General features: G+C 40.9%; 1 protein-coding gene across 4 annotated transcripts in view; it reads right to left on the bottom strand.

Moving 5' to 3' along the window:
- The window catches only part of LOC125461484 (proto-oncogene tyrosine-protein kinase Src-like), a 169,540-nt gene that overhangs the window by 21,001 nt on the left and 120,749 nt on the right, over positions 1-27,790 (bottom strand). For all 4 annotated transcript variants that reach the window (XM_048550317.2, XM_048550320.2, XM_048550319.2 and 1 more), the window contains 4 exons: positions 14,018-14,167; positions 9,576-9,731; positions 7,511-7,690; positions 3,404-3,480 (listed from right to left, as the gene is read on the bottom strand). In XM_048550317.2, the coding sequence (XP_048406274.1) occupies positions 3,404-3,480; positions 7,511-7,690; positions 9,576-9,731; positions 14,018-14,167 (563 nt within the window). The remainder of the gene's footprint in view (positions 1-3,403; positions 3,481-7,510; positions 7,691-9,575; positions 9,732-14,017; positions 14,168-27,790) is intronic.

Consider the following 27,790-nt stretch of genomic DNA (forward strand, 5'->3'; position numbering starts at 1 on the left):
CATCTCATACCATCCTTTGATTGGTGAATGGCAGCATTTACCAGGTAATTGTGACCCTTTTGCTTCCCTACTTTCACCTAGTTGATTCTATCAATGCCTATTGGTGAATCTGAGGGCAGCTTTACCTTCTCAAATTCCAGATTGGCATGAGTTCGTTTACTTCAGATAATATAAACCTTAAAGTGCACCCCAAATGGATTAGTAGGTGACACCAGGAAGCCCACAGTGCCTGCCTTTTTCCATATGTTTCAGTGCTATCTACCTGCAACCAATCTAAAAGACAGCACTCAGCAACTGTTTATGGAAAACATTAAACAGAAATCTGTTTGTAACGAACTTCTCAATTCATGCCAAAGCAACTTCAGACCTTGTGCTTCTGAATGACTCAGCTTTAGGTTCGGAATACATGCCAGTTTACTATTGGAATGATTTCTCCATGTTCAACCAGCATTAAACATTACTATAGCTATACAATTTTCTACTGAACTGTATGGCTTTCTCCCACTAGAAGTCTGTTCAATGCTCATCTGCACTTTGAGATAAACACTCAATGTAACATGTCCAAATACTCATCTGGATTTTCTCATATCATCCACGACTTTAGACATTTTTACATCCTAAAGTGAATTAAAAGGAATGTCTCTCCTGCCCAAATCTATATATTTCATTAAGCAGTTTGCACTGGCCAGAGATAGAGGTAATGTTATGAGATAAAAGAGTATTTTTGTTTAAGGAAGATGATAATATTGTGACAAAATATCACCCTTGGTAAGATTAAGATCGTTAAAAAAATTGCATTTATATAGCCCTTCACCTAACCACCGGAAATTGCAAAGCTCTTTAGCGCCAATGAAGTACTTCTGAACTGTAGTCACTATGGTAGTGTAGGAAAGGCAGCATTTAATTTATGCAAAGCAAACACCCAGATACAGCTTTTATGGGAAAGTCATATATCATTGTTCAGCAAATTGGATTTTAAAGTAGAGATGACTAGTTGTGTGGTTGTAATCATGTGCATGGAATTTTTGGAAAGCGGTCAGACAGTGATATAGAACAGTGAGCTAAAGACCTAAATTTCAAGGTGACATATAATTTAAGTGCCTTGCAGCCTACTTGTGGCATTTGGGGTTTGATTAGCTCAGTTGACTGAACAGCTGGTTTGCTACACTGGGTCACACCAACAGCACTGGTTCAATTCACATACAGGCTCAAGTCACTAAGAAGGTCCTGTCTCTCAACCCCCTCTTACCAGAGGCATGGCGACCATTTGGTTAAACTGAACACTCAAGTCATTCCTCCCTCTCTCTCCTTCTAATGAAATGGTATCCCTCTGGGACTATGCCAACTTTACTTTTACCTTAACTGTGGTGTTGGGTGGTGGTTGGTCAGCTCTGTTTGCTGGATGACTGGTTTGCTTTGCTGAACGACATGTGTTCATTTCCCACCTGTCTGTGGTTAACATGAAGGACTCTCCTCCTCAACCTCTCCCCTGGCCTGAGGTGGGGTGACCCTTATGTTAAACTGTCATCAGTTGTCTCTTCTAATAACAGAGCAACTCTGGTAGAGCTATGTAAACTTTACATTTTACCTGTGGTATTAATTGCTGAAGTGTTTTCAAAGTTGAACTTTTATGACATTCAAAGCAAACAGATCATAGGTCACTCATATTTTGGGTTCAGTTCAGAATCAACTTTCAATTCAGAAGAATAGCTTCAAAAAGCACATTAGTTTGTGAAGTCTCTAAGCCATGGGCTTTGTCTAGAAGTTTTCAGATATTGTCTATATTAATCTGCTCACAGAGTTGGTTTACGCTGCTGCAGCAAATGGGACTTGAATTCAGGCCTCCAGGCTGAGAGGTACGGACACTAACACTGCACCAGAACAGCCCTTATAGAGTTTTACAAGCAATCAGAACTTAAGGACGTTTAGGCCATCAGAACTGCAAAGAACAACCTAAGCCATCAAAATGAGAGCTATTAAGGCCAGAAAGAGTAAATTAGTTAAGGAATTAAAGAGCAAAGATAGGAGGGACATTGTGCAAGGACTGAATATCTCTCAAGGGTACTGGTGGGAAAAAGGATAAACCTTTGTTTTAATATTTACGTTCTTTTTTTTCTAAATCATCCTGTATGTACATGCATGCATATTTTACAAACACACACACACATATATATATATAATATAAAATATGTATATTTACATATGATAGAGATATATAGTTCTTTGTCTTCTACAAAATAAACTTGTTTTTTTGTTAAAGAACATTAGCAGGGCCGTGTGAATGTGTTCAATCACTAATTGCCATTGTAAACGAGTGCAAACATTAAAACTTATCACATCAAATCTTACTCAGGGATCTGGTTTGACCCTCTGATGAAGGGTCTAGGCCCGAAACGTCAGCTTTTGTGCTCCTGAGATGCTGCTTGGCCTGCTGTGTTCATCCAGCCTCACATTTTATTATCTTGGAATTCTCCAGCATCTGCAGTTCCCATTATCTCTGTCAAGTAATGCTGTCAGCCAGGACCATAACACTTGACCTTAAATGTTGTGACTCAGAAATAAGAACCCATCGTCATCAGCTGTCCCTCAATTTGAAGATGACACTCATTTAGAGTTGCAAATTTCTGCTTTGGTTCTTTATGTAACTCAGCATGCCAGTTCTCGAGCTACACAGCTTTGGGTGCATGGGCCCCACACGGTAGTGGAAGGCAGAGTGAAGGACTTGCTTCCTTTTCTTTACCTTGTTGTTGCTTCTCTACCTCATCTTCTGGACTTTGTTCTTGCCAAACCACAGCTAGCATTCAAACTGTCTTTGAGTTCACTGGTTTCACAGAAAAAGGTGGTAATTATCATTCTCTACCAAACTAGTCATTCATTTATCACAATTGTTGGCTTACTGGGATAATGAGGATGCAGCGAAGCCTTACTAATGAAACAAATCTGACGTCAAAGTCTTTTAATTCAAGAAATAATTTGCATTTGAAGCATTTCTTGACATTTGCATCCAGTACAATTAGCTGATAGCTAAAAAGTTAACCAAATGCAACTAAATATTTAATGTTTAAAGAAATGAAATGCACAGTGGACACGACAGTAAAATTCACAGCAAGGCACTCTATTTAACATTGCTTTTGAAATTCAGATATGAACATCATTGGTACATGCACAGATTTGTTTTCACCTGTCCCTAATAAGTGGTTGACTTCTAACCCAGAGCTGTTCTTTGATGTGTTGAATGAATGTAATTATGGATTGAACGATCCCAGATTATTGAGGTCCCTTTTAGGAAATGCTAAATTAATAGATCATGCCATTGGTAACATAACATATTAAATAAAACCACGAGAGTATGAAGGACTTTTAAAACTCATGCATTTTTTATTAGCAATAAGTTGGCACTAACCTGAGCAGCCATATCAACCAGCTGTGGAAGCCTCAAGTACTTTCCCATCTCACCTTTAAGGAAATCCAATAAACTTCCTGTAATAGCAGACCAATCAAAAGATAAGAAAGTAGTGATGCCTTAGGCTTCAACTCAATTACTTTCTATGCTATTACGTTTTCATCCTGTATCTGCGTGATCGACAAAACAGAGCCATAGAGCAACAAGATAGATTTTTTTTAATACTCAGGGAAAGAAACTATCAAGGAATCTCAGGTCAAGATACAATACATTAAGATACAGTCACATTTCATTCTACGTTGCTACCAAATATGCCTGAGCCCAGAGGTTTTTAATCAGTCTGCCACAGTAATGTTAGAAGCGTACAACATGCATGCATGGACATTTGTCACTGTGACTGTGGGAAGATGGGAAATCTGCTCATTGTTCAGCTTGCTTGCACATGTGAAGACCCAAACATTCAGTCTGAGCATGCATTACAATTGAGGATTGGATCTCTGGGATGAGAAGTACCTATGCCTGCACAGTAAAGAGGTGTGCAGTTGTTATATGACTGTGGATTTGTTAGGTGGACTGATAATGCTAAACTTAGTGTCCAGGGTTATGTAGGTGAGGTGGATTAGCTATGGGAATTGCAAGGTTACAGAAACCTGGCAGGGGGTTTGGGTTTGGATGGAATTTTTTATTTTTTACAGCAGAGAGCGCCGGGGGTATGGGCGGCAGTGTGGTCGGAGCAGAGAGGTTGTTGGGAAGGCAAGTGATTGCTATTTAAGTAGGTGTGTTCTACAACTGTACAACTGTAGCATGACCTGCCAACTCTTGTACTCAGTGCCCTGTCTGATGAATGAAAGCATGCCACATGCCTTCTTGACCACTCTATCGCCCTGCGTTGCCACCTTCAAGGTAAAATGGACCTGAACACCCAGATCTCTCTGTGCATCAATTTTCCCCAGGGCTTTTCCATTTACCATATAGTTCGCTCTTAAATTGGATCTTCCAAAACGCATTACCTCGCATTTGCCTGGATTGAACTCCATCTGCCATTTCTCCACCCAACTCTCCAATCTATCTGCATTCTGCTGCATTCTCCGACAGTCCCCTTCACTATCTGCTATTCCTCCAATCTTAGTGTCATCTGCAAACTTGCTAATCAGACCATCTATACCTTCCTCCAGATCATTTATGTATATCACAAACTACAGTGGTCCCAACACAGATCCCTGTGGAACACTACTGGTCACAGTTCTCCATTTTGGGAACCACCCTTCTACTATAACTCTGTCTCCTGTTGTCCAGCCAGTTCTCTATCCATCTAGCTGGTACACCCTGGACCCCATGTGACTTCACTTTCTCCATCAGCCCACCATGGGGAACCTCATTAAAAGCCTTACTGAAGTCCATGTAATTGACATCTACAGCCCTTCCCTCATCTATCAACATTGTCACTTCCTCAAAGAACTCTATCAAGTTGGTAAGACACGAGCTTCCCTGCACAAAACCAGGCTGTCTATCACTAATAAGCCCATTTCCTTCCAAATGTAAATAGATCCTATCCCTTAGTATCTTCTCCAGCAGATTCCCTACCACTGTCGTCAGGGTCACCGGTCTATAATTTCCTGGGCTATCCTCGTTACCCTTCTTAAACAAGGGGACAACATCAGCAATTCTCTAGTCCTCTGGGACCGCACCCGTGCTCAAGGGTGCTGCAAAGATATCTTTTAAGGCCCAGCTATTTCATCTCTTGCTTCCCTCAGTAACCTGGGATAGATCCCATCCGGACCAGGGAACTTGTCCACCCTAATGCCTTTTAGAATACTCAACACTTCTCCCCTCCTTATGCCGATTTGGCCTAGAGTAATCAAACGTCTATCCTTAACCTCAACATCCGCCATTTCCCTCTCCTCAGTGAATACCGACACAAAGTACTCATTAAGAATCTCACTCATTTTCTCTGACTCCTCGCATAACTTCCCTCCTTTGTACTTGAGTGGGCCAGCCCTTTCTTTAGTTACCCTCTTGCTACCAATGTATGAATAAAAGGCCTTGGGATTTTCCTTAACAGTGTCAGTGTGGATTTGATAGCTGAATGGCCGGCTTCCGAATTCGGGATTTTATGATCCTAAGACCGTTAAAAGAAAATACTGCTTGGACACATTTCTACACTGGCACAGATTTCAAGGTGCATAAATATTCAATTTTTTTTTTTAGTTAAGCCACCAATCTAAGTTTTGGAATAGATTCAAAGAAGGAATGGATATATTCTTGTATGCTTGTTGTATACGTTATTTTGCAAACCTCTCTAGTAAGGCGATGACCTGAGTATACAAGTAAATGCGACATTTATACCCATTTCATTCAGCTGAAAAAGGGAATGTGTGTTCTGAAATTGTTTGTCTCATTGAAGTGTGCCTTGATACTGACAAGTTTGGACATCACTGCCTTAATCCCCAATTTCAAGAGCCCGGCTGCAACATTTTCCTTTCTATTTCCCACATCAAGCATTCAGATCTCTCAGAATAAAGGTAATTAATTTGCATTGGTTTAGAGGGGCACTAAGGTAAAGAGGCATCCCAATTGCTGAACTTCACGAAAACAGCAAGGTTATTTTGTGCTTGTTTTAAGGGTCTTGAACATCAGAACCTAAAAATCCAAGAGACCCACTAAAAAGAAAAATAAATTTTAATCTTATTTTTCTTCCCAATTAGCATATTTATAAGAAACCCATTCAATAGAACCTATGCAGATTCATAAAATATGAATTTGGACAATTTAAAAAGTTTTTCAGCACAAAAAAACATTGCAATGTCGCACTATCCTCCCCAACTTTCTTCCATCAAATTGAAATACGGCATGCTGGGTACCCACTGCCACCATCCCCCTGATAATTTTCTCCTGGCTTTATTTTATACCTATCACATGACAGGGAGTTCAGACTCTTACAAGTTCATGTTTAATGTATGGCTCAACGACACAGCCAACCAAATCCTTTTCAATAACTTTCCTGATATGAAGTGAACTTGCTAGGCACATTTATACACAAAGTACAATTGGAAAATTTGATTGGTAACGCAGAGGTGCAGGAGTGAACTGAAGCTAAAGGCAGGTGGCCTACCCCAGGGCAGTGAACTGAGAGTAAATTGTTAAAACAAACAGGATTACCATATTTATTTACTCAGTGGGTTTCAAATATTTTCTATCATGCCACATTTCCACAATGATTATTAGAATGTTTTCCATACATAGAAATACATTTTCCAGCAATGATGTAAACTGAAAACAAGGTGCAAGGTTTCAAAGGATGCTCAGTGGTTGTACATAGTGCTCTAGTATTATTGATGCTTGTGGATTATTCTCATATAAGTGATCACAAAACCTTTATTAAATTGTTGGATTCACTAAGCTGGATGGCAATGAAAACACAATTCAAAATAAACCTGACAGACTATTCTCTCAGCTACCAGGCTACGTGAATCTGAAGTGGTTATTTTGATGTGACCAGCATTTACGTGAAACCCCACACACTAACATAAAAGAATGATAATGCAACAACATAAAATTTTCATCAATACTTCAAAGAACAAAAAACAAAGAAAATTACAGCATTGGAACAGGCCCTTCGGCCCTCCAAGCCTGCACCGATCCAGATCCTCTATCTAAACTTACTTTTAATAACTTACCTTTTTCCCATCGATAACTTATTTTTTCCATGTATAATTTATAAAAAACAGCATTAATATGGTTGACAGAACTGTGGTCAATTAGTCTTATCTAAATACTGCTGGTCACTACAAAAGAATACAATTCAAAAGGCACCAAAGACTAGCAAGCTACAAATTTGAATACAAAGTAGTATCAAAACCATTTGGAATTCATTCAGGAAATCCTCTTCCATGCCCATTTTTTGAGAACTAAATTTCTCAGAAAGACATATAGCATTATGAAGTGTTACTCTCATGATGAAAAAATAATATCGATTTTAGTCCCAGGTTTCATATTAAAACCAGTTTTTACAATTATATTTTAACGATACTGGGTTCCATTCCAGTGAAATAGGCCACAGTTAAATCTTTTGTGATGAACATCCCATTCAATTCCACATATAACTACCTTTGCTCATGTACTCTGTTACAATGTAGATTGGTTCTTCAGAGACGACTGCATACAACTGCACCAGTTTGTCATGCCGTAGTTTTTTCATGATCTGAGCCTCCTGCAGAAAAGCCTCTGGAGACATTGTACCGGGCTTTAAAGTCTTGATTGCTACTTTTGTTGTTCCATTCCAAGTTCCTACAGTAGAGCAAAACACGTGTAAAAACTTGCTACAAACTCAACATCAATTCATTTATTTTTGCTGTAATCCCTCTCTTCCCCTTGGTCTCCTCTCTGTGGTCTCTATCACCTCATTCCTAAAGCTGTGCAGTACCATGCAGAACCTCCTTTTCTCCCCCTCATTCATAGTGCTCTCTGTGAGCAGTTCAGAGACTTCAGCATAATCTAATGGTTGTTAGAAAGTTAATCACTTTAAATGCAGATGTTTGGTGTTTCTGATCCCTAAAATTCTGGGAAAAACAAATCAGAGAACCTCACATATCATATTTAGTCATTGTACTGTTACACAACACCATCTCCTGAAGAAAGTTTAAAACTGACCCATTTAGTGATCTAATGAAGTACAGACTAAGCAGAAAAAACTGATCATCAGTCAAATAAAAGCAAAGTACGGCAGATGCTGGAAATCAGAAATAAAAATAGAAAGTGCTGGAGAAACTCGGCAGGTGTGATAGTATCTGTGAAGACAGAAACAGAGTTAATGTCTCAAGTCCAATATGACTTTTCTTCAAAATCTATTCTTCTTCAGCCAAAGAGTCAAGTTGAACTTAAAATATTAATATTGTGTCTTTGTCCACAGACACAACCAGATCTGCTGAATTCCTCTAGCACTCTCTACTGATTATCAGTATTGTGTTTCAGTATTTCTGACAGACAGTGACTTTACGTCTTTAAGACGTGTACTGACAATCATCACTGTTTAATAGCATGTGACGTGAGGGTATTAGGTTCTCATACACCATCTTACCTCAGTTCACTTGAAGCATAACACTTTACTGGAAGCAAGCTCCTTTGTTGTAAACTAACAGCTTAATCTTTGCTTAAACACAGGAATTCAATGTTTGTACCTAACAGATAATTGTAATATCTGTTGGATTCTTCAAAACCAAGATAGCCATGCAGAGTTTCTTATGTTGCAGTGGATATCACAAGCATTGCTGCATCAGGTAAACCACTATGTTGTAGGAAAACTCATTAGGCAGTTTCAGGAATTCGAACCAGAGCCCTCCACTTTTAAGTTAACATCCTTATCACAATATTATAAAGCTCTTAATTTCTTTCAAAAAGTACAATATTCTTGCACAATGTGTTGCACAAATTTATCTCAGTGTGTAACACTATTAATCTATCCTGAAACGAAGATTTCATATTTTCCTGAATCTAATTAGTGAGGGAAGAAAACAAATCTTTCTAATAATGGATACATATACTAAGAACTTAGCAGGTATTTTGAAGTTAGGAAAAGGCAATTGGCACACATAAGACTGACTGAGATTAAATTTACCAAATTCTGGAAACACACTATAGTAGGTTGTAATTTGCAAACAGCGAGTACAAGTTCACATTCTGAGTGTGCACTCATTGTCACTAGAAACCACAGCTGAAGTTCGCTTTTTCTCTCCACTGTTGTTAATCAACCTGCTGTACATTTCCCTATTGTCATTTCAGATTTCCAGTATTTGCATATCCATTTTATTTGTGCTGTGAGTTGATGTGAAACATTCAATACCGTCTGAGATAAAGCATTATTCCTATTGGGGATGTAGCAATCTCTGCAAAGTGTACAGACATTGTGAGGGATAAATTGCCAATTTCTTAAAAGCTATGTTACAATCTAACACAAAGGTACTCGGAGAGGTAATAACATTGAACTATCCAATCACAAAACCGCATGTGAAATAAATTACATTATGCTACTGTGAAAAGCAGCTTTAATTAAAATCTGTAATTGAAATAGTGATGAGGTTGAAGCAGTTGCTCATATTCCCTGTCAAAGTAATCTTTCCATCAACACAGTAACATACATTATCTCTAATATCAGACATAGTGTAAGGTCTCTTACCCATCCAAACTTCTCCAAAGCAACCCTGTCCGAGCTTCACTTCCAATCTCAGTGATTCCCGTGGGATCTCCCAAGCATCTTTAGCTAATCCCTGGGTCTGTGGCCTCACAGTTGGGCAAACAGTTGTCAACCGATGACACAAGCCATCAGCGTGCTCTGGAAAGAAAGACCATTATCCAGTGTAAACATCTCATTAGCGTTCAAAACATTTATGCCAGCTAATGCACCCCGGCTCCCACAACTAAGCATGAGTGCACGCACTTTTCAACTTTGTAGCCTGCTTTGACATATACTAAGAGATTTCACAGGCCGCAAGTAAATTTACCGCTCCTATCAAGATCCACAATTTAACCCTAACTGTTACCCTACCTAACTACTGGTAAATCCTAAAATAAAAGGTCCTAATTAACAAGTCTACCTCCCAATGTAGCAGATTCTGCCAGGTCTCAAGGCCCACAAAATGCAAATGCCACAAGTCTCCAAGTCAGAAACATAGGGATAAACTTTCTGATTTAATGCTCACTGCAGGAAGGGCCTCAACCAGGAGTTTCAGCCAGGAGGCTACTGCATACAGACATGTGATTTTCCATTTGTTACTTTCCTTAAAATAATTCTATTGTCTAAGATAAAATGTACCAGGGATACATGCACATGGATAGTGAAATACAACTTGTAAATTAGTGTTGCCACCCTCTAAACTAGTATTTCTCATGAGTATTTCCAACTCTGGCTCGAGTGCTAAGTCAGAACATTTGCTTTACTATCTTGAAAAGGAAAAAGGTGCCTGGACTCAAAGGGCTAGGATACTAGCCCTTGTATGCTGCACTCCACCTACCATATTTTACAGCTTGGACACTCTTCACTTGGCAGAATGGAACTTAACACATCCATAGGAACCGAGGAAAACAAGACTGATTTTTCACGTTTTTTTCCAGGGTGTTGCATTAGGCTTGCTCAGCGGGGTGTGTAGACAAGAAGTTAGGTGGCAAGAAGCCCATGACTAGAGTTATTGTACTCAGTTGATCCAACAGGGGCTGAGAAGTAGGTATAAAATGGAACTGTTTGAGTGCGCAAGTGCTCAAAAAAAAATAAGCTGCTGTGCCACTCTTTATGTTTGGCAACATTACTTCCACAACAGATGAATGCACAGTAGGGAGGATTTCCTGGTCTGTACTTTGAACTGGTTCTAACCTGCTGGCAGCACATAGCGGAGATTTGGAATGTACACTATGCCACCAAATTTCCATTATTACCACCCAGGTAACAAAACTTCCTGCCAGAAGAAAGGAACAAAATGCTTTGTTTACAATTCATGCAATATCCTAGAACAGAAGCCCTGCAATGCAGAAAGAGGCCATTTGGTCCATCAAATCAACACTGATCCTCTGAACAGATTACCACTCAGGTCCAGCTCCCCCACCCAATCCGTGTAGCCCCGCATTCCCCATGGCTAACCACCTAGCCTGAAAATCCTTGGATACTACAGGGCAATTTAGTATGGCCAATCCATCTAACTTACACATCTTGCACAATTGTGGGTGGAAACCAGAGCACCTGGCAGAAACAAGCACAGACATAGGGAGAATGTGCAAACTTCACACAAACAGTTACCTAAGGCTAGAATCAAACACAGGTCCCTGGCGTTGTGAGGCAGCAGTGCTAGCCACTGTGCCATTTGCTCATTAATAAAACAAAGGAGGATATTTTCCACTGCTGTGAAGGATATGCAGCCCAAATTCTAATACCAACTTGCAGCTTCCATTCCCAAATCGCCAGAGAAATGGTGGAAACACTTCATTATTCATCTGCTAATGTCTTCTTCAACCAATTAATTGGAAACTTGTGTCAGCTCTCCTACCACCCATAAAAGATGCCATTGCTTTGGCCCAATATCTTCTTGATGGTCTGGCTCAGTTCAAGAAAATGGTCAGCATATCAAACAAATCAGTGCATTGAGAATAGGAGTTGGATGGTCATGCAGCAGCTCTACAGGTGAGGCCACTTTTGGAATTTTGTGTGCAATTCTGGCTTCCTTGCTATAGAAAAAATGTTATGAAATTTGAGGCAAAAGAGGTAGTTGAGGGGTAAGGAGTAGGGGAAGGGCTGGGAAGGAGAAGGGCGGGGGGAGGTGAGAGTTAAAGGTGGAAGGTGGGAAGAGGCAGGTAATAGGAAGGACAGAGTAATGACTCTCAGCAGATCACCACCTTCCTGATGCTGGGTCTCTCAATTAGGCATTAAGTGCTTTTGAATGAGAGGCACCCATCCCATATGTCTGCGGATATATTACGTCCCCTTCAACTGCTATGGCATCAGACTAAGCGGGCATTCTTTGACAATGGCAGGAAAGTGACAGTGCATTAAATTCTGTAGCTGGGTGTGTGGCCATAGGGTCAAGGCAGCTCATTTCTCTTTGAATGCAGTGCTCTGTTCTTCACATCTTACAGGCATGCATCTGCAATTAACCTACAGATTCATTCATTATTGTAATGAAATCCTACAGGTTGAGTTTTATGGTCGTATTGACAATTCTTATTTTCCTCTACTGTATTTCAAACTGTTAAGAACAAAGAACAAAGACCAAAGAAAATTACAGCACAGGAACGGTTCCTTCAGCTCTCCAAACCTGCGTGGATTGAGATCCTCCGTCTAAGCCTATCATCTATTTCCTAAGGGTCTGTATCCCTTTGCTCCCTGCCCATCCAGGTACCTGTCCAGATACATCATAAAAGACACTATCGTGTCATGCGTCTACCACCTCCGCTGGCAACGCGTTCCAGGCACCCACCACCCTCTGTGTAAAGAACTTTCCACGCATATCTCTCTTAAACTTGCCTCCTCTCACTTTGAGCTCGTGACCCCTAGTAATTGAGTCCCCCACTCTGGGAAAAAGCTTCTTGCTATCCACCTTGACCATAACCCCTCATGATTTTGTAGACCTCAATCAGGTCCCCCCTCAATCTCCAATTTACTAATGAAAATAATCCTAATTTACTCAACCTTTCCCCATACCTAGCGCCCTCCATACCAGGCAACATCCTGGTGAACCTCCTCTGCGCCCTCTCCAAAGCATCCACATCCTTTTGGTAATGTGGTGACCAGAACTGTAGGCAGTACTTTAAATGTGGCCGAACCAAAGTCCTATACAACTGTAACATGACCTGCCAACTCTCGTACTCAATACCCCGTCCGATGAAGGAAAGCATGCCGTATGCCTTCTTGACCACTCTATTAACCTGAGTTGCCATCCTCAGGGAACAATGGACCTGAATACCCAGGTCTCTCTGTACCTCAATTTTTCCTGGGACTTTTCCATTTACTGTATAGTTCGCTCTTGAAATAGATCTTCCAAAATGCATCACCTCGCATTTGCCCAGGTTGAACTTCATCTGCCATTTACCTGCCCAATTCTCCAATCTATCTATATTCTGCTGTAATTTCTGACAGTCCCCCTCACTATCTGCTACTCCACCAATCTTAGTGTCATCTGCAAACTTGCTAAACAGACTACCTATACCTTCCTCCAAATCATTTACATGTATCACAAACAACAGTGGTCCCAGCACAGATCCCTGTGGAACACCACGAGTCACAGATCTCTACTTTGAGAAACTCCCTTCCACTACTACTCTGTCTCCTGTTGCCCAGCCAGTTTTTTATCCATCTAGCTCGCACACCCTGAAGCCCATGTGACTTCACTTTCTCCATCAGCCTGCCATGGGGAACCTTATCAAATGCCTTACTGAAGTCCATGTATATGACATCTATAGCCTTTCCCTCATCAATCAACTTTGACACGTCCTCAAAGAATTCTACTAAGTTGGTAAGACATGACCCTCCCTGCACAAAACCATGTTGCCTATCACTGACAAGCCCATTTTCTTCCAAATGGGAATACTACCCCTCAGTATTTTTTCCAGCAGCTTCCCTACCACTGACATTACGATCACTGGTCGATAATTACCTGGATTATCCCTGGAACCCTTCTTAAACAAGGGGACAACATTAGCAATTCTCCAGTCTTAAGATACTGAGTTAAAAACAAAAAATATTGAAGATGGTGTTCAAAGTGAAATTTTATTCAGATTCTTTGTACTGGCAAGTGCACCATTCTAATACACAGTATTTTGCTTTGACTGCTGTTTGATGTTTAAATAATAATTGCAACAAATTTCTACTTCTTTTCTAAGGTCACTGAATAAAAGCTTATGCCATGATTTTGCTATGAGGTGGGTAAAAGAGGCAGGTCCCAAATCTACTCTCACTGGAACTGTGATCTGTCCCATACCATAGGCATTATTCCAAACCACATTCTAGCTGCCTATAAATTGAGGTAACTGGTCTCCTGCAACATAGCTATAATACTAAAAATAATCATTTCATTCAAAGTTACTTTGCAGCGTGGAACCGTCTCTCCATTTGAAAGGTAGTTCTTTAGACCTTACTTGAATAGTGGAGCACCAGCTGCTGCAGGTTTTCAAACTGTGTTCGTGAAGTAATGTAGAAGCCACCTTTATCCAGTTTACGAATCTTGTAGTGCTTCACATTCAGTCCTTTCGCATTGTCATAGTCAGATACAGAGAGGCAATAAGCACCTGAATGAAAGGCAAGTAAAGAAAAGGCTCTTTATGCATACAAGAGCTTTGTATCACATCATTTCCCACTGCACTACTATGATCTAGACACTCGTGTGAAGTATGAAGTGAACTTGTGGTTATGGATTTTAGCAGAAGCACATATAAACGACTTGATTTGCCCAAATTTCCTGTTGGGCCAAACATGCTAAGAAGTAAAGGAATCTGCTAATTTGCAAGAAACTTCAATATCGGAATTGCACTTCCTCCAATCCTTCATAGCTGTTATTTACTGCACTCATTGCATTTCAAAATTATGCACAGTGCGTCAATCATTTAATCCATGTAAATAACAGTCCTTTACTGTGGCTTTCTTGCTTAACCTGATCATATGCTGCTTGTTGCAGCTCTTCTCCCTTAAAAGTAATGAATTCTCTAGCTACTCCTCATAGTTAGGTCCCAGGCTTCACTAATTAATATTTTTGAATGAAATATTTACTTGCAGAAGATAATTACTCTGTGCACTAATCGCAATGTAGCATACGATCTTAAGATCTGATTCAGATGATGCAAAAATCCACATGCCCTGTGTCAATGAAATGTATTTCATGTCAGCTTCAATAAAACTTCAGAACTGATGATACTGACAGCTTGCTAGATTTGCTGAAAACAACTGGTAAAAACAATAGGTGCACATCTGGGTCATTTTCAGCAAGTTCCTGCTTGATCTAAATTTTAGATTTACTAACCACCTACACAGTTTTCTGTTTATCACCTTGAACTTCCTGGAAGTATAAACTTGGACATTTTCATTTGTTGTTTTTCAAATGTCAACAAAATATTTTATTCCTCGTCATGTTTTCCTACTTCTACTTTGCAAGGCAGACTATGTCCCATAACTCAACTGCTGATTAAAATAAACAGGCTCTGTGTTACCAGGAACGTACGGTGTTTAAGGGGGTGTAATAGAATTGCTTGTAATACCAAAGATGGCAGTTCATTGTTATGTTGAACAATGTTCTGCCTGAAAAACTGCATTTTCACTGTAGCATATATTTACAAAGAAGCTGCTCTCAAGAGCATTAAATTAGCTTCAGTATAAAAATCACCACAGGCTGAATCTGTCTACTGCCATATTTTATGTCGTTCTGTTGATAGCTTTTTTCGGATCATTGCAGAATCCAATTCTCAAGCCAAAATTTCTGATAACTCAAAGCTTTTAGTACACTAGGTTTGTGATTCCAGGCTTTTTTTCAGTATTTTTGCAGTTGTTGTCATTCCATAGATGTTGGGCTTTTTTAACGAAAACTGAGAGAAAGGCTTCCTTTCGCGTCTGTAGTAAAGTTGTCTGAACCGTTTACTTCTCCATGCTCAATATTTCATCTAGTACAGTGCTCCACTAGGAAAATCAATTAGAACAAGCTCTGAGGGTGGACCTATAGGATTCTGTAGTATCTGGAGGTTTCGTGAAAAACACTTTAAAGTTGCACAGAAAGAAGTCACCTGCAGCATGATGCACCAACCATGGGGAATCTCAGCAAACACCTTACTGAAGTCCACGTAAATGACATCTACAGCCCTTCCCTCATCTATCAACATTGTCACTTCCTCAAAGAATTCTATCAAGTTGGTAAGACATGACCTTCTCTGCACAAAACCAGGCTGTCTATCACTAATAAGCCCATTTCCTTCCACATGTAAATAGATCCTATCCCTCAGTGTCTTCTCCAGCAGCTTCCCCACTACTGATGTCAGGGTCACCGGTCTATAATTTCCTAGATTATCCTTGTTACCCTTCTTAAACAAGGGGACAACATTAGCAATTCTCCAGTCCGCTGGGACCTCACCCGTGCTCAAGGGTGCTGCAAAAATATCTTTTAAGGCCCTAGCTATTTCATCTCTCGCTTCCCTCAGTAACCTGGGATAGATCCCATCCGGACCAGGGAACTTGTCCACCCTAATGCCTTTTAGAATACCCAACACTTCTCCTCTCCTTATGCTGATTTGACCTAGAGTAATCAAACGTCTATCCTTAACCTCAATATCTGCCAGTTCCCTCTCCTCAGTGAATACCGACACAAAGTACTCATTAAGAATCTCACTCATTTTCTCTGACTCCTCACACAACTTCCCTCCTTTGTCCTTGAGTGGGCCAGCCCTTTCTCTAGTTACCCTCTTGCTCCTAATGTATGAATAAAAGGCCTTGGGATTTTCCGTAACAGTGTCAGTATGGATTTGATGGGCCAAATGGCCAGCTTCCGAATTCGGGATTTTATGATTCGGGTTTTGCAAAAAACACTTTAAAGCTGCACAGATAAAAGTCACCTGCAGCATGACGCACCAACTGTTTATGTTCTGTTCCAATTGTCCCACTCCTCTCATAGGACTCAACATGTTGTAGGGTATAGGTCCTTGTGAGCCTGATGCTGAGTGTGAGGTCTCTGTCAGCAAATGTTCTTTCCCTCAGAGGGCTGAAAGCTCTGTTGGCACATTAGAGGTGATGCTGAGTTCAATTATAGACATCTGCTGTTGCTGCCAAGATACAGGGATTGATTAACATTGCCCAGTGACTTACAATGGATCCTGAGAGTCAGTGGATAGTATTGCATGACAGTAAGAGGCTGGTAGGAGGAGGCTTGCCTTCTGAATATTTAGCTTCAGACCCATTTTCTCATATACCTTCATTAACGTATCAACAATGGTATGAAGCTCAGCTTCTGAGTGCAGGCATATTCAAGTGTTGTCTGTATACTGCAGCTCAGCAGTAGAGGCTGAAGTGGTCATTCTTTTGGGTGGAGGTGTAAATAATGCCCACTTGTAGCTTAAGTGGGCATTGTTTAGATGTCGACTTAGATAATGCGTACCAGTGTGTTATTTAATTGATCAATGAGTAACATCACAGACAGGTTAAGTTGTGTCCTCAGCCAATGCCCATGCAAACACCCTTTCCAGCAAACATGAGCATAACACAAGCAAATGTAGTTTCTCACCTCCTCTACACACAACATCTGTTCCTTTACTTCTCCCATTACCATTCAATACAATCTTACACCATGAAATATTCTATCATTTAACTTCTTTTGCCCTATACCCAATCACAAGCTTTCCCTCATGCTCTTTTTACCTTCACATTTTTGAAATAATACGTGCCAGGCAAGGGCCATTAACAACAATGGAGAATCCACCATCTTCCCTTGATATTCAATGGATTGCTATTGCTGAAATCTCCTATTATCAGCATCCTGGGGATTACCATTAGCTAGAAACCAAACTGGGCAAGCCACATGCCATGGAGGACAATGCAACCTACTTGACTGTCAACCATGCACCCCATTCAATATCCTTTCCCTCCATCACTACATACAGTGGCAGCAGCATGTGCCATTTGCACTGTTGCATCTCATCAAGGTTCTCCTGATAACACCTTCCAAGTCCACAGCCTGCAACATCTAGAACAACAAGGAGAGCAGATATATGGGAAAACCATCTGCTGGAAGTATCCCACCATCCTGATTTGGAACTACATCATCCTTCCTTCACTGTTGCTGGGGCAAAATCCTGGAACTCCATCTCTAACAGCACCGCTGGTCTGCCTTCTGACATGGATTGCAGCAGTTCGAGAAGGCTGCTCACCAGCGCCTTCTCAAAGCTTCCTGGGGAATGGGACGTAAATGCTGCTGCCCAGGAAGGCACACATCCTGCGTAAAATTAAAAAATAAACTGAACATTTAATTAATCTCAGTTTGATGTAAGGTCACAGACCTGAAACATTCTGCAGGATCCTTTAGCCTGTATAAAGGAGAGCGGCAGCCTTGGGAAATTTTATAAGCAGCGTGGGAAATATGACAGGTAGCCCATGAGCAACCTTTCCAATCTGATTTCAGTTAGGAGTCTTGCGATCAATTAATTGGTTGATTAAGGATCACCTAAGGCCCTATTCCCGCCTGCGCTGAAATTTTCTAGGCTCCAAGTGGAACATGGGACAAGGGGCCCGCCTGCCCGGTGAGATGTGAGTGGCTGGAGTTCCCACATGCACATTAGTTTCTGCCTGATCAAGGGCATAAACATGCGAATGTACTTTATTCTGACCTCTAGATGCAAGACAGTTCCCCTAACACCTACTCTGTCCACGATCACTGACACATCTTCGGAGTCCAGAGATGCTGTGCTGGCAGTAGCCACCACCTCCTCTATTATGCTGCCGTCTCTAGGGCTGCTGGCCTCTGATTGGTTCAGCAGTCTCAAGCAGCTAAAATGTTCTATCCAGAGGACCTCAGTCAGGAGGAAAACCTGCAGGTGTCCACACAAATGCCAGTAGACACAGGGCCCGGCTGTCGTCCTTCTATAAATTAGTGTGGGTGTTGCATCACATGTGTAGACAAGGTTGAATCACAGAGATATTAAGGAGGAGAAGCATGCCATTCAGCCCTGTATACCTGCTCCAGTTCTTCTACTTAGTGCCATCTCCTGCCTTTTCCCCATGCCCCTGCACACCTACTAGTCAAACTATCATCCAATGCCCATTTGAATGTTTCATTTAAACCTGCCTCCACCACACTTCCAGGCAGTGCCTTGCATTTCCTAACTACTCGCTGTGTGAGAAACAGTTTCCTCACATCACCCTTGCTTTGTTGACACATCATTTTTTGATATCTGCCAGATAAAGAAGGTTCCACCATTGCGGCTTCACAGATGCTGTCAGACCGGCTGGGCATTTCCTGCTTTTCTGTTTGTATTTTGCTTTTGTAAGAGCAGGATCCCTGAGCTGATACCTTCCCTCACAACGCTATACCTGGCTCTATTGCTGCTCTAGTTTGAGGCAATCACAGCTTTTGTCATTACCTGCTTAGTTGGTGGCAGCAGCAACATGATAAGCGAATGGTCCCTGTCCATCCTGTAACTTTCTACACTTACACTACATCAAGCAGTCAAAAACAACTCCAAAGAACCTGCAAAAAAAAGCTTAAATTCTTGGATTTTTCAGGATGCAAAACTGAACAAGCTTGGTATATTTTGGCTTTTAGGTAACAGAAAAAAAACTCAGATAACTATGAGCCATTTTTCTAATACAGCCACAAAATTGTATATGCACAGGAAATTCCAACTAAAACACCAGACTCCATACCACTGATGTGGAAAACTGTCCCTGAGGATGCATGATTATTGATATGGTTTAAATTCTGAATTAAGCCAAGCCACAAAATTTGATACAAACTCTGTTAAGCTTTCAGGGATTTTTTCCATATCTGCCAAGTGCCAACCATCGATGATTCATGTGCTCCTTCTGCCCTGTTGGTGTGCCAACAATGGTGCTAGCAAAACAATTTCTCGCACCCAAAGGTGAATTTTGTCATGCCAGAATGCATCAAGCTTTTAACATGTAAAGATTTGCATGCAATTTGTCACCATTCATACAGAACTCTGCCAATTAGCAACTCATTTAAGATTAGGAAACACGTAGATTTTGCTGGCTCATACTTGCTGAGAGACGGATAGGGCACTTATATTTTGGGGGTCAGAAAATAATATATAATTGATACAAAAACATGAGTGTGGCTACTTGTTTTCACATATCAGGACTGGCTGAGGACTTTGGGGTTGGAAGGATTTGGTGTAGGCATTCTTGAAGCTGTTTGTCAAATTTTACAAATTTTCAAGGTGGATGCGTGAGCTACTGGGTTTAAAATACCAGCCACTGAAGAATTTAAAGAAGAATGAAGATCGCAGGGATCTTCGTATAGCTTGGTGAATTGAAGGCTTGAATAGTCAAGAAAATTTAAGAACCACTACCCAACAGTACTGTACATTATCTATCTGAAGCCACCATAATTTTGCAGTGCAACTTACAATCCATGTACGGCTCCCTAATATTTATTCTTTTAGAATGCAAATCAAATGTAGTATAATATTACTGTGAACTGGAAATATGTACAGTTGTCAATCAGGTAATATTAAGTTAACTTCCCCTTCCTAACAGCTTAATATCACTATGCCACTGGATCATACAGAGAGAATGAACTGGCATGGTAAAGGAGGTACTGTGGAGCTAGGGGCGGAGGTCCTGGGAGGAGGCTGGAGGTAAACAAATCATTGGACCACTAGTCTACTGTCCAATGCTGGAAACTGGCAATTGTGTCATAAATCTGGAACTTGCTGTGATGCCTCCCCTCCATGGTCTCCCAACATTCACTGTTTAGGTTCACAGGTTTGGAGTGGCCATTTAGCTGTGCTACTGGAGTGTTTTCCATACCGATACATTGATATCCCAGTGAAATTAATTGATTCAGGAAGAGGAGAAGACAAGGGAAATAACAAGGATATTTGAGAACTACAGGGTATCTTGATCATCTGACCATATCAAAGACTAAATTCCTAACTCTGAGCATTATGGTTGGAATGTTCCAATATCCTTTAAAACAAGCAGCTTCAGTGTAGTGACATTATGGCCCATCAACAATGTCCATGCAAGACTGAAACAAATTTATAGACAGACATGGCTTGCATACAAAAGGACCTACCACACCACTCCATAAAATAAACTGGGACTTGGATAAACTTTTGATTCAAGCTGGAATTTAACTTGTATATAAATTGGCTTCATTCCTGCTTCAAAGACCTCTGCATTCTTCAAGAATTCCAAGGCCTGATGTGCTGAACTTCATGCTATATTGCTTTGCAGGCTAAACAAATATAGTCTAAAAAAATCAATACGTTGCATCAGTGGGAGACTTTTCAATAATCTAAGAATTGTACAGGCTTTCACGTGGGTTGTTAAAAAGAAATAGGCATTCAATTGGTCACCCCTCCCCTCATCAAGCATTGCAAATCTTACAATATATTAAACTTAAATATCATGCACCTTTTCCCTGATGTTACTTCTCACTTTAAAGACTAAACTGGATGACATTTAAAAAGGGAAGAACTTATGAAAACATATCATAAAGGATCCAATATCTAACTTGCTTTCTTACTATATTTGCAGAACTCCCATCACTAGACAGCACTGAGAGTCACACAGACACGACTACTATTGCTGATTTCAGCTGTTTTGAACAAGTTTTGGGGGGCATGAACAACCCTACTCATGTAACATGTTTGCCAATAATACATTCTGAATTTAAGTTTTGACATAACCCTGTCTCGTTTCCTTTTCTCACTAGCAGCACACTGGCCTCAGGGCTTGTAATTAAGCTCACCATGTATCTAACATGTGCACCCCTTCTCTGTAGTCATTAAGCCTCATGCCTATCATATGAGTCTTCCATTCCCATATCCTGGGCTTCGACCTGAAGTGAGCACAATAACTGCATGTATTGTGCCTTCCTTCCCCATTGAACCTGTCCTCTAAGCATCCAATCATTGTGTCAGTTAAATCAGCACTGAACTCTTGATAAATACTTAAAGTGATTACAGCATATTTTTGTTAAAGCATAGTATCGACTCTCAAATGGGTCTGTAGGTAAGATGGTTATACTACTCGTGTAGTAATCAAAACTACTCATCTAATGATAATGTTCAAATCGCACTGAGCAGAAGGAGAATCTGAATTTGAAACTAGAACAATATCAGTACTGGTAACCATCAAACTGTCGGATTATCATATTAACCAGTTTGATTTCCTTTTGTTCTTTAGTGAAGGACAGTTGCCATCCTTATGTGGTATGGTCCCCATGTGACTCTTAGCAATGTGTTTGATTCTTCCAATGAAATGGCTCAGAAAGCCTTTCCAGTATACTCAAGAAGGAGGATTATCACTAACTTCTAAAGGACAATCAACAAATGCTAGCTTTGTTAACAACACCACATCCAGTGAATGAATTAAAAGTGTTTCAACAAACAAAGCCAGTTTTCATGTCAGTAATCTTACAGATTAAATAAAATCCAATGCAGGAGAGCATCTTAAAGCTGCCTGTACACAAAAAGCAGGACAATTCCACCTCAGTCAATTATCACTTCTTCAGTTTACTCTCGATCATCAGCAAAGGGACACATTGACAGTGCCATCAAGATGCACTCAAAAGGGAATATCCTGCTCACCAATACTCAGTTTGGATTCTGGTATGGCCACCAACTCCTGACCTCAATACTATCTTAGTCAAAACATAGGTACAGGTGAACTTCACAGGTGAGGTGAAAATGACTACCACGGGCTTCAAACCAGCATTTGACTGAGGGCATGACAGCGAGGAATCCTAGCTAAAAAAAATCATTTGGAATCCAGGAAATGTTCTCCATTGATTAGTGTCATATCTGGCATGAAAGAAGGCTATTATAACTATTGCACTGCGATCACCTCAGACCAGGGTATCTCTTCAGGAGTTTCTCAGGGTTAAAATTTTCTAATTGACCTGTTCAGAGATTTCATTACTTATCTTTGAAGCAGGCAGGGGCTTGGCCCTGAGTCTCCTGGTCGTAGGGACACCGCCAGTGCATCATAAGAGCCTTTCATATTCCTCAGGGTAGCACCTTAGGCTCAATAACCTTCAGCTGCTTCATCTGTGATCTTCACTCCATCATAAGACCATAAGCTATTGGAACAGAATTAGGCTATTCAGCCCATTGAGTCTACTCTGTCATTTGATTGTGATTGATATGTTTCTTAGGCCTAATCTCCTGCCAAATCCCATGACCCTTGATCAGCTTACCAAAGTCATAAGGTCAAAAGTGGGGATTTTACTGACTACTGCAGAATATTCAGCACATTTGCGATGCCTCAGGTGCCAAAGTACTTCATGTCCATAAACAACAAGATTTGGTCAATAACCACCTGGGCTGATAAATGCCAAGTGATATTTGCACCAGACAAGTGCTAGTCAATGGCTATCTTCAACAAGTATATCTAATTATTGCCCCTTAATGTCCAATGGCATGACGCTCAATGAACCCTTCAATATCAACAATCTTTAAAAGCTACTTGGATGAGCACTTGATATGTCATAACATTCGAAGGTATGGGCCAAGTGCTGGAACATGGGACTAGTATAGATTTTAAGTAGCTTTAGAGGTGCAAACTTAATTGGCTGAAGGACCTCCTCTGTACTGTCTGATCCTATGATTCTATAACTCTCCCTTTAACACTACTATCGCTATCCCTACACCTGGAGGACTGCAGCAGCTCACCACCACCACTTTCTCAAGGGCAATTAGCTATGGATACCAAAATCCCACAAATGAAACTGAAAACAAAATCGGATAGGTCCTGAAAATGGGCATGTCTTTCACAATGTGTAATTAACCTCCACCCATTGATTGAAATGCAGCTAACTCTGTGCTGGTTACTTATTAGAATAATTGCTGAGTATAATCAACACAAACCATACTGTTAATTGGCAGCATGCATCAGCAAGGATCCCAACATTTACCGCACTGCCAGTTTACGTGGCTTATATTTAGATTGCATTTCTTAAAGGGGTGGTGCATTATGAATGGAACCCATGCTAGGAATTATGTGAAAAGTGAATCTGATGTGCCAAACAATAATGACCACTTGGCAAACAGCAGGCTCCAAAGATGGAGGCTCTTGAGGCTGCTCCACCTTTTAATAAGATTATGGCTGACACCTCCATTTCCACCCATCCCCAACATGTTCTGACTTCCTTGTTAGTTAAGAATCTATTTCCATCTGCCTTAAAAATATTCAGTAACCCTGCCCACATTACTCTATAAGGAAGAGAATTTCAAAGCATCATAAACCTCTCAGATTAAAACATTTCTCATCTCATTCTTGAATGGAATGAGCTGGTGGTTGGTGAAAAATAGTAAAGATCCCCTTTATCCATTGGTGTTTAGAGGTCTTCCAGACATGTATTCCAAAGGCAATGTGTGCATTTAAACATGGAAGTCAATGCTAGAGTCTAATCCTGAGAATCTAGAAGCAGTGACATTAGTTTACTAGCCTCACGTGATTGCACAGCCTCAACCTCTTTTTCCTACCAGCTACACCATGAACTGCAGATATCCCTTAAATTCCTACAACATTATCATCAACATCATCAGGGAGGCAATGGCTTAGTGGTATTATCGCTGGACTGTTATTCCAGAGACTCTGCTAATGTTCTGGGAATCTGGGTTTGAATTCCACCACGGCAGGTGGTGAAATTTGAATTCAATAAAATATCTGGAATTAAGAGTCTAATGATGACCATGAATCCATTGCTGATTGTTGGAAAAACCCTATCTGGTTCACTAATGCCCTTTAGGGAAGGAAACTGCAGTCTTTACCTAGTGCGGCCTACATGTGACTTCGGACCCACAGCAATGTGGTTGACTCTTAATTGCCCTTTGGGCAATTACGGATGGGCATTAATCCCTCATCCCATTAATGAATAAAGGAAAAAAAATTGACAACAATGTCTTTCAATCAGAACTCATATGCTATATTCATGTGTCACTTCATCTTCCCACACTTAACACTGTTGCTGATCCCACGGTCAAATCACAATACAATAGAACACAATACAATGTACAAACAATCAACATCACCCAAATACACAGCATCCGCACACCGATCCCAGCAACACACCATCAGGGGCATGGAAGGAGCTAACATGATGGGGTATAGATTCACATGCATGTCCTGATCCAAATGGAAAACTGCAGAGCTAGAAGTGAGTGAAGTGGCTGAATCAATTGTAGATGGATGTATCCTCACACTTCATCTCTTCTTCACATCCCATTTCTCCCCCACATTACAATATGCTATGACTTTCAAACTGAAGACGATAGAATCATAGAGCGACACAGCATGGAAACAAGCCCTTTGGCCCAAACTAAGCTAGTTCCAATTGCCCGCATTTGATCCATATCCCTCTAAACGCCTCTCATCCATGTACTTACGCAAATGTTTTTTTAAATGCTGCCTCAACCACTTTCTCCAGCAGCCCGTTTCATATATGCACCACTGTCTGTTTGATCCTGGTGTGCAGTAAGTAGTTTCTTCCCATCTCTCACCAGATGCTTCCCCAGTGACCTCTCAGGATTAGCCACACCCCCATTTCCCTATACGTGACAAAGTGTTCTGTAGTTTATTCCCCAAGACTTTGTTTCCTGGTTCAATGGCCTCATCAGTTATCCTCTGTAGACAGTCTTTTTAATGATTTTAACATTCTTCGTTCATTTTGCAGGCCATCACCAGTAAGTAATCAGCATGAAAACAAATTTCCACATTTATTTCTGAAATGGAGCGTTGAGTACTGGACTGAAAATCCTCCATTTACTTGAGCTGCAGATAAAGCAGCAATGCTACAACCAATTAACTAACTATCTGATTTACTTAGTTATTTTACACAGTGAAGGATTACAATCTCGTGTGTGGTATTTAATGTGTTCTGATAATTTAACGTACTGCTGAGATCTGAAGTCTGTCTGTTGTGCTGTGCCAAAGAACTAGCTTTTATCTATTCAGTGACCTACTTTTCACACTGCTCTGCCCCTGGCCACAGTGGGATTTCTCATTCTGACTGTATCTCACAATTCCCCTCTCTGAGATACAGATGTCCGACCTTAACAAACAACTTCAGCATTTTCAATAATGACCTTGGCCTTTCACTTCTTATGCTTTTTATTGAATAAAACAAGCTGTTTAATTTTGATAAAACAAATCCTCTGAATCCAATCCAGGAACGTAGAGTTTTACCCAGGGCTTGATATGTAAAAGGCTTCAGTATTGTACGTTTTGTTCTCAATGGATGATATCATTATTATAATCACTACTCAACAATGGCATTGTTGCTTCAAAACCTGAGTTTTTCAACTTCAAAATGATACATTTTTAAAACAAGGTCTTGCAATGGTGAGATCAATGAAATGTGATGCCTATACAGTCTTTGCAGTTGCTCCATCGAACATAACTCCGTTATATCTTCACTTCAAACATAACAGCCACTCTGTTTAGGATACCTGGCCGGAACTATCAATTCTGTGTTGCATCAAATGGTAGCGCAATATCAAGAATAGAGTGTAATTGGGTTTCCCTCCCATGAATTTTACCCCCATGATGCTGTGTTGATAAGCTGCATACAACAATATTTAGAAGCTCTATCCTGAAGCCAATGGAACAGGTCTAGTCCCAGATGGCTTTTTTGTGTCATTTGTAAATTGATACATAAAAAGTATAAGAAATGGGATGCATTCTTTGCGTCAAAACAGGAGAGCTTTTTGTTTCTTTTCTGCAAACAGTTTCTGTGCAACATTGTTCATTTAATCACTATATTACGCACATCTACTCTTTACAAAGGAACACTGATGTAAAAGGAATGTGGTGGACAGAAGCTGTCAACGCACAGCCTGAGGGCACCACTTTCCACATCCTACATTCTTGCACACTACTCACAGGAGCTTGGGAACAAAGAATTCCCCTGCACTTTCATTCACTTCAGACAAATTGCAATTCAAATTGTTGCAGCAAATTGGAAATGTTTACTTGTGAGTGCGAAGGTTGTAAACCACTGAAAGTCAGACTTGCAATTGTTAATAATGGTGAACTGCGATCTAAACAACCACTGTCGCTGTCCACCCAGCAACTCCCCCCACCCCATACATAGAAATTTGTGCACAAATCAATTCATTTGCAGACTTCCTCTCTTCCCTTGACCCCTCAACTTCACTGGCAGCTATTTCATTGAGATTCATTCTCTATTTTCAGGCATAGTTGAGCACCGCTCATTCTCGTCTGTGATTCCGGGCGGGTTCATTGGCATCAGCTTGTTGCAGAATGATTTGTCAGAAAACCGATGCTACTGGAAAGACAACATGGCAATCTCCAAAAATAGTACAGCCACCGCCTCAGGACCATGCAGCTTCATTTTGTCCCATCTAGGTTGGATTTTATTGCTTCAGTCACCAGTTGGCTGTTTAATCACTGACTTCACCAATCTTTTCATTCTGAAATAATGACTAGTCCGTACTGAGCATTGAATGGCCAACCCTTTTGCCCGACTACTGCACACTGAAACCTTCAACCTGTGATACTGAAGAAAAGCCATGTCCTGGTTGAGGTTGAGAGCTGAGAAACTCTTCTGAGCCAGTGAGAAATCAGACAGCTCAACAACCCATATTTGTATCAATGTGGACTTCACCAGTTTCAAAATCTCCCCTTCCCCCACTGCATCCCTAAACCAGCCCAGTTCATCCCCTCCCCCCACTGCACCATACAACCAGCCCAGCTCTTCCCCCCCACCCACTGCATCCCAAAACCAGTCCAACCTGTCTCTGCCTCCCTAACCGGTTCTTCCTCTCACCCATCCCTTCCTCCCACCCCAAGCCGCACCCCCAGCTACCTACTAACCTCATCCCACCTCCTTGACCTGTCCGTCTTCCCTGGACTGACCTATCCCCTCCCTACCTCCCCACCTACACCCTCTCCACCTATCTTCTTCACTCTCCATCTTCGGTCCGCCTCCCCCTCTCTCCCTATTTATTCCAGTTCCCTCCCCCCATCCCCCTCTCTAATGAAGGGTCTAGGCCCGAAACGTCAGCTTTTGTGCTCCTGAGATGCTGCTTGGCCTGCTGTGTTCATCCAGCCTCACATTTTATTATCTTGGAATCTCCAGCATCTGCAGTTCCCATTATCTCTGAACCCATATTTGCTGCTCATCCTTCAATCACCCCAAACAATAATACCATTTCAGAGGCGAAAAAGACTTG

The sequence above is a fragment of the Stegostoma tigrinum genome, chromosome 19 (genome assembly GCF_030684315.1).
Source record: "Stegostoma tigrinum isolate sSteTig4 chromosome 19, sSteTig4.hap1, whole genome shotgun sequence".
NCBI lineage: Eukaryota > Metazoa > Chordata > Chondrichthyes > Orectolobiformes > Stegostomatidae > Stegostoma > Stegostoma tigrinum.